At 39.6% G+C, this 8,191-nt stretch overlaps 2 protein-coding genes across 2 annotated transcripts in view; one reads left to right on the top strand and one right to left on the bottom strand.

Moving 5' to 3' along the window:
* SARC_05242 (hypothetical protein) overlaps positions 1-407 on the bottom strand; it is a gene marked incomplete at its 5' end in the record, with an annotated part of 6,093 nt that extends 5,686 nt beyond the window's left edge. Inside the window, one exon of the mRNA XM_014300899.1 lies at positions 273-407. Coding sequence (XP_014156374.1) covers positions 273-407 — 135 coding nt within the window. The remainder of the gene's footprint in view (positions 1-272) is intronic.
* Positions 408-1,400: 993 nt separating this feature from the next.
* On the top strand, positions 1,401-4,074 carry SARC_05241 (hypothetical protein). The gene is made up of 3 exons (XM_014300898.1): positions 1,401-1,726; positions 3,012-3,155; positions 3,883-4,074. The coding sequence occupies exons 1-3, from the start codon at positions 1,610-1,612 to the stop codon at positions 3,913-3,915; spliced, it is 294 nt and encodes a 97-aa protein (XP_014156373.1). The 5' UTR covers positions 1,401-1,609; the 3' UTR covers positions 3,916-4,074.
* Positions 4,075-8,191: the final 4,117 nt, after the last annotated feature.

The following is an 8,191-nucleotide window of genomic DNA, read 5'->3' as shown; positions in this document are numbered from 1 at the left end:
TGTGTGTACGTGTGTGTGCGTGTGTGTGTGTGTGTGTATGTGAGTGTGTGCGTGTTTGTGTGTGAATGTGTGTGTGTGTGTGTGTGTGTGTGAATTTGTGTGTGTGTGTGTTTTTGTGTTTGTGTGTATATGTATGTTAGTGTGCGTGGGTGCGTGGGCGTACGTTTGTGTGTGTGTATGTGTGTTTGTGTGTGTGTTTTTGTGTACACGTGTTGGTATGTACCATACTTCATGTATAGGACTATTTGCTTGAAAATACATCTCCACCATACCTGGCTCTTTAGTAGTTTCTTTTCTGCCTCATGTCGCATACGTGCCTCTGCTCTCTGTGCACGTTTGCTTTGTAGCTTCTCTTTCTGTTGCCTTAGCAACGCATCCACCTCCCAATTGCTTCGTACTCCATTCATACTTGCAATACACTTTGAGAGATTTTTTGTTTTGCAATGTTTTGTCTAGTATAGGTCAGTATTATCACTGTAGGTCAACTATTAGTCTTAATACTATTAAAAATATAACAGTCAGATTAACAATATATTCCTTTCGTTTGTAGCCACCCAAATTATGCCGTCAGCCAAAGTTCTCCTTCGTATATGCTTCACGGAAAGCATGAAGTATTCACGATTATTTGATGTCTATCAATTTTATTCGGGTTCCCTAAAATAAGCGAAGCTGACCTATATGTAGCTACAACTACATGCATATGTAACTATATATATATATATATGTGTGTGTGTGTGTGTGTGTATATATATATATATATATATATGATATTGAAGCAAAGTGCCTGGGTGCAATGCTTTATTGTTCCTTGACCCTCTGGACGTCTGTCCTGTGGGATTTCGAATTGAAATTCTTCCCCGTCTTCCGATGGATAACCCACAGGAAACTGGAAACCTATATATATGAAGACTTCCCAAGTTCCAAAGGGTCACGATTAATTGATTATTCGTCATAGATGCTCTTTCGATAAGGAGCGAAAAACCTCACAAATGTTCAGGACGCCAAAGATTACAAACTAAGTTTATCTATTTCATGGACAGATAAACCCATCATCAAGAAGTGGTTATAATTAGAATCATTTTGCAAGCCAGTGAGAATCGTGTAGGTACAGTTTTTACCAATTTAGTCTGTACCTTGCCCTGGAAATTTAGAATCCGAAACAATCTGTTTTGTCCCGATTTTTCTGATAGTCGACACTCGTGAATGCTTATTCAAAGCTCAATTCCGATCCAAAAAAAATAGCTGGCCGTAGGGTGTAGGTCCTGAGTATGTATTAAATTTGTATAGGGAACACTATGAGAGGAAATTGATCTAAATATATCGAACTTAATCCTAATTTATTTTGGCTTTTAAGTATATATTTTAATCCAGAGACGAGAGAGTCCACAGTCCAGGAGTACAATGGGCCAGTCCACAGTCCAGGCATGAAGTGAATGTTCCCATTTGGATATAATTACACTACCATAATCGGTTTGATTGTTGTAACATTGGAGACTTCGTATAATTCAGTATAGAATATATGCGTGTGCATCAGTAGTGAACCGCGAAGCTTGCTTACACATAGTCACATATAACCTGTCTTTGTATATCTCTACATAGATAACACAAAATGTCAGACGAGGATGAACCCGTAATTGTAGAGGTCGAGGAGGAAGAAGAACCAGAAGAGGAAGAAGAAGAAGAAGAAGAGGTTGAAGAAGAAGACCCCGAAGATGTAAAGGAGGCGGTACGTTGAGCGATGACCAGATGGTGTGCTGGCTGAATATGATATTGATAATTGTATAACATCTAAGGATATATTCATACGTATATACATGTGTATTTATATTTATGTATATATTTATGTGTGTATGTATGTGTGATGAATGCGAGCATGCACATTATATGTATATATGTGTGTGTGTTTGTATATGTATGGATATATATACATATTATGTGTGTGTAGGTAGGTATGTATGTTTGTATATATATGTGTGTGTGTTAGTGTGTATTTATACATATATATGTGTGTGTGTGTTAGTGTGTATTTATACATATATATGTGTGTGTACGTATGATATATATATATCTATATATAAATATATATATATATATATATGTGTGTATGTGTGTATCTTTATATATTTTTTGTGTTTATTTATACAGTATTTTTATGTTTATGCATGCTTCGAAGTATATAGTTTATATGCAATTATTTATCTTCTCAATTATAATATCAGGGGGAAATCTGTTGTATAAAGCTATATGTTACATGTACAAATATAACCATATGTATAGGTTTCGATTCCAACAATTGATTTGATGTATGTATTCATGAATTTCTGGTTTTGATTTGAGAAGCATTGCTAAACGTGTATATGTATGTATGTGTATATACATACAATGTATTCATGAATTTCTGGTTTTGATATGAGAAGCATTGCTAAACGTGTATATATGTATGTATGTGTATATACATACATTTACTCAACTTGCATATCCGTGTATTTGTAGATTCTATGGGGAATCAACTGTGCATTTTAAGTTTCAGGCCGAATCTCATTACTATGTTTATATACATACTGGAGATCTACCTACAGTTTTACCTTCTGATGTCATGATTGTTGAACTAATATAGATTTGCATAGTCGGTCGACTTTATGGGTATATTCCTGTTCTGGAAAATGTACGTCTTTACGCCTATATCATTTTATAAATATATATATATTATTCCATTGCTTTCGAGACTAATGTTGCTCATTGGTATATACTTGCATTCACACTAGTATGCTGAACATCATATTGTAATAGTGTGCATATATTGTGTTGAACCATCTCTATATTTTATACCTATATATACATACTTCTGGAAAAGATTATGCCTAGCGACAAGTGCGAGAGCAAACGCATCTATAAATATACGGATTTCGATCTATTTGTATACGCAATCTGATTCGCTCACCGCACTGGAACAAACGGGTCTTTAAACGTGAGTTTTTAATATATATATATGCAATCTGATTCGCTCACAGTTGGACGAGGAATGTGGGGAAGCCGCATGTGCCAAATACAAAGCCAAGCTAGACTCGTGTACGGCGAGAGTGGAGGGCGATGATGAGACAAGCGAGACCTGCACTGAGGAGTTCATTGATTTCATGCACTGCGTCGATGCTTGTGTAAGTATTATGAATGAGATGTATATATATATACGGGTATATACTCGAGGATGGAATTCAGATGTATGTTTGTTTTTCTATTTTGGGGTGGAATGCACTTTGTCGATTCCTGTGTCTGTATATCCCTTGTAGATGATAGAAGTAGATTTGTACTTGACATTCTAAGTAGTTCGGTTGCCTGTCTGTGTGCCATAAAATACATATATATATGCTATGGATCTGTGTATGTGCGTAGGGATAATGTACGTTGTGTTGTCACATGTCTGTGTTCGTATATTACTTATATTTGCTTTTATATCTATGCTGGAGGACTAATTATCCTCTGCCATATGTAGTTCATGCTCTGTTTCCTTGTATGTATATGTCATGATATGTAATCTCGCGTTTTAGAGTTGAACTTCAAGTGATGAAGCTATGTATCTGTGCCCAGCAGCTATGGGTGTGATGTGATGCTAGCACATAATTATATATTTTACATATCCATTTGCACACAGTCTCCAATGCACCCTTTAAATAAAAAATATATATAATGCGGTTTATGGCCACATTATGTAGGACATTCAGTTTGTGGGCATGTATCAATTAGTCCAGTATAATTTTGCTGAAACAAACAACGCACGCATATCTGAAGGTATGTGTGTAAATCTATTTCACTCTGTGTATTCCATATGCACCCATGGACTAATCGGACTGTCTTCTCCCGATCTCCTTCCCCTTCTCCACGCAGACGGCACCCAAGTTATTCGCCCAGCTGAAGTAAACCTGTAGGACATGTTACTAATATAGCTAGCTGTGCGCCTCCTAGACAGCTCTGCACCGTGTATACTTAGCCAGGTTTACATAGTACCGATCTCCGCAAGCGAGATAACATCGGGGAAACGCCCTTCCACCTGAACACAGTAAACGAGCAATCTTGCGAGTCTTTTGTAGATATATCTAATTTGATTCCTTAGCATGTATATGTGCCGTTCATAGGTGCGTATCACTTGTCTGTTTTTCCAATTTGAGTCGCTCGATGCTCTATGCACTTAGCCAGGTTTCTATATTACCTGTATTTGTCGATCCTTTTGTACCTGAACACAGTAGACGAGCGATCTTGCATGCAAGTCGTAAATGTATTTAATTTCAATCTGCCACGTGCATTTCTGTTTAATGTGTAGGTGTTGGGTTGGAGTGACGTTGCCACTTCGAGCTGCAACCCCTAAAGCTATTCTGTGTATCCTTAGCCAGGTCTATTTGTTTTCGATACCTATCAGTCCCTTCAACTTGAGCTGTGAACACAATAACGAAGCGGTTTTGAAAGTCTTTCGTAAATACATGCGTTCATTTGCGTGCTGGATTGGGGGGGGGGCATTTGCCAATCAGAGATGCTCTGTTGTGTGTACTTAGCCCGGTTTGTTTAATATCGATCTCTGTCCGTCCTTGGTAGATGAGTCTAGTCTTTCTACGAGTTAGAAATACCTAGAACATCTAGAATGGAAATTATCCCAAGATGCGTGGATCCTAGGCTTTGTCTGATTGGTATTGCAACCGCCAGCACGATTACATAGACTGATGTAACCCTGAATGGATCGCTTGCAGTCCTTCTCTGATATTAAAGGCGGGAGTGTTGTCGTGCGTAGCTGTTCAAATCGCTCTTGTTTTGTTGGTATGCGCACTATCAAAAAAGCAATGTGCTAAAAAAAAAATACCATCTGTCCCCGATGGGGAACTACAGAGTCGATATGATTCTCGGCAGCCTACCTGCTATAATAGTTCATAGCATCTGATAATTACGTTGTGTCCCTTTGGCTAGTCCTCCGTTGGTGAGATTTTGAATAACGGTGTTGTAGTCGAGTAAATGCTGTAGGTATGATACTGCTGCATACAAACGAGTCGGTTGAACGTGTGTTCTTAATGCCTGTGCGATACTGTCGGGATAATGGACGGCTCCTTTGTCGAGTATCGTTTGGTCTCTACCGTGTCGGACTATGTGAGGCCACCAGATCGCTTTCCTCCAGTTCGGAACGATTGCGTGTTATGGACGACGGACTAATCGCTGTAAAATTTGGCTAAGCATGCTTTCCGATGGTGCTAGTCACTCGAGGGTTTGGTCTCACTTGGAGTGACAAGGATTGGCGAAGCTGATGTGTGCTTGATGTGCCTTCTCCCAGTAATAGTTGTCCGGGTATTTCCGGTCGGATGGATTCCTCGCAATCTGCCATTTCCGAAATAGCTGAAGAATGGCCTCCGATGTGACTACTCAATGATACTTCAGGGTGTTGGTGACAATACCATACCAGACGCCTGAGTTGTGCATTTACTAATCGCAATTGACTCCTGTGCTATCAGAGTGCGTGAAGCGCCGTCGTGAAATCCGTTAAGCAGAGCAGCGGTGTCTTGCCGGTGCTGTTGTGCTTGTCGAAGTACTCGAATGCCAGCACCAGCGATTTGGACTCGAGTACTGCTATCGGCCAGTGTTGTTCTATTGGAAATTGTAGGATAAGGTCGCTCCAAGGTCGCTCCGAGACCGAGCTTTGATGCATCTGATGTGATCGTCGCCTGGTATGTTGGGCCAGATCTGTCGAGTTTGGAAGATCTTGATCAAACGTTCGATTTTCTTGAATACAGCTTCGGATAATCGAACTCGGGAGTGGCACCATGTAGTCGTTTGCTGTAAGTCCGCGATAAAGGGACGTAAGCCTAGTATGAAGAAGCCCACCTATTGAAGGGACCATAAGAATGATGGCCAGAGCTTTGTTTTTGTTTGCGCTGGTTCTTCAAGCCTACTGTTCGAATGGCTTATTTGATGTATAGACCTTCACAGTATCGTTGTATCTATGCATAACGTTATTCAATGGCCATTTTTGTCAGATTTGAATAGAGGCTGTATGGTGAATGAATAGAACACATGCACCTGCCGATTACATGAATTCAACTACTTCCGACTTGTAAATTGTAGCATTGACCGTAATGACAATGCTGCGCGGTAAAGGCCAGGGGTATGATAGTGACAGTACCTATTGTCTGAAATGCCCATAGAGAATCTTGCTTGTCGTACGCATTCATCGTTAGCGCCCCCCCCCCCCCTTTTTTTTTGTACATCACTTGCTGCTATAACGCCAACTACATGTCCTTGCCCAAACTGTGATCGTGATCTCATTTTTTATCCTTCGGATCATATCCTCGTTTTCTAAACGCCGACCTTGCATCTCTAGATGATTCGTACAAAGGTAAGCTCATAATTGCAGCTGTATTTCGAACACCCAGAGATGTTAGGTAGTCTACTTTACTATTGAACGAAACACAACGAGCAGACCTTGTTCTTTCACTTGTCTAGAATTTTTATGTTCCATCTTTGATATAATAGTTGTGAGTCATCCCATTCTACAACCATTTGCATTCGTTGCTAAAATCCGCCTAGATATATAGCAAGACATTCTATATATATATATATATATACGTTCAATTCGACAAATAAACTAATGGTTGCGTACAAGATCGGCGAGATCTTTACGGGCGTGGTTGACTGCGACGGCGGAAACATTTCCTTTTCAATTTCGTTCAATAGTACTTCTACTCATATTGAACAATTATGCCATGTTTCCAAGACAGGGCGGATAAAACGCTCGAGAGTTTACGACTACAGAAATTAGAATAGTGTTTTTACATACTTGTGTAAACTTCAGAAATGATATTCTCAGTTTTACCATATTGAAATAAAGATGACAATTAAAGTCGTTTAAGATGTGGACAAAGTACCCTAGGCGGATATTTAGGACCGGACTTGAGGACCGGACCGATGGGATTATTTGAGGACTGGACCTGAGGACCGGACCGGACCTGAGGACCGGACTGGACCTGAGGACCGGACCGACTAGTGGAATAGAGAATTTAATGAGATAGAAGTGATGACTCATACGAAAAATAGAGACGGGTATTTTCATATCACCCGATGGTAGAGAAAGTCTCGTTTCACATAGGATCGTGATTAATAAATATAGCAGGCGCGCCATTCCCAATGGCACTTCTGACTGAGTTCACTTATTTCAGAATTAACACTCTTAAATCTCTTTATTAAGTGTTACTTGGTTTTGACCACATTTTTAAGTGACTGAACTACTGTTTTTATTACATTACGTTCCTCACAGGTTAAGCCAACTAAAATAAATTAGTTATGTATTTTTTTGTTACACGATGAGAAGAAGTTACTACATGAACAAGAAAGCCAGTGTTCGATTATTGAAAGGACTGCTTGGAATTCATCTACAGTCGCCATTGCATACTGATGAGGTGGCGACATAGTTATCCTCTGATTCAATATCGGATGAAATACCAAAGCAGAGGTCTATACTACGCTAGACTATTCGATTATCTGAGACTCAACAATCGATTCCCGCGTTGGATAAAACCATATAGCATATGACAAAAGGGGTTTTCAAGCGGAGCGACTACTTAGGGCCCATGACACATATGCAAAACGCTAAGGAGGTTATTTTGCTATTTCGGCTACTAAAACAAAAATTGCGGAAATTTTGTCTTAAGGCAATGATACAGTCTAGACGGATACGGACCATACGATTGAGAGGAACTCAAGACAAATTTTGTCAGGTGCCGACCGGATTATACAAGTTCTGAACTTACCAGCTATACGCATGGGTCAACTTTATATTTTTGTCCATCTAGGGCTGCGCCAGTCATCACTGTACAGAAGCTCGTGGATGCGATTGTTTCAGCTAAAATATATGCTGGTGGCTAAAGGAAAACACTACAAGCTAGTATTGTGTAAAACTGATACGGAGCTGACTTGGAATTTTAGGACGACATATGTCGATCGGATATAAAACTTGTCGAAGGTGGAAGTGATTGCTTGGACACATATTCAACCTGTCGAAGGTGGGAGTGATTGCTTGGACACATATTCAACCTGTCGAAGGTGGGAGTGATTGCTTGGGCACCAAAAGAAATTTGCGAAGAGACTTTATTACTATGGTTGGGGGCAAGCTTTGATGTAAATTTTCTAAGGACGTTATTAGCTGCATAATAAAGTTTCCTAT

Source organism: Sphaeroforma arctica, assembly GCF_001186125.1.
Source record: "Sphaeroforma arctica JP610 unplaced genomic scaffold supercont1.328, whole genome shotgun sequence".
Lineage (NCBI taxonomy): Eukaryota > Ichthyosporea > Ichthyophonida > Sphaeroforma > Sphaeroforma arctica.
The sequence above is the reverse complement of the archived record's forward strand: the minus strand, read 5'-3'. Positions and strand labels throughout refer to the sequence as shown.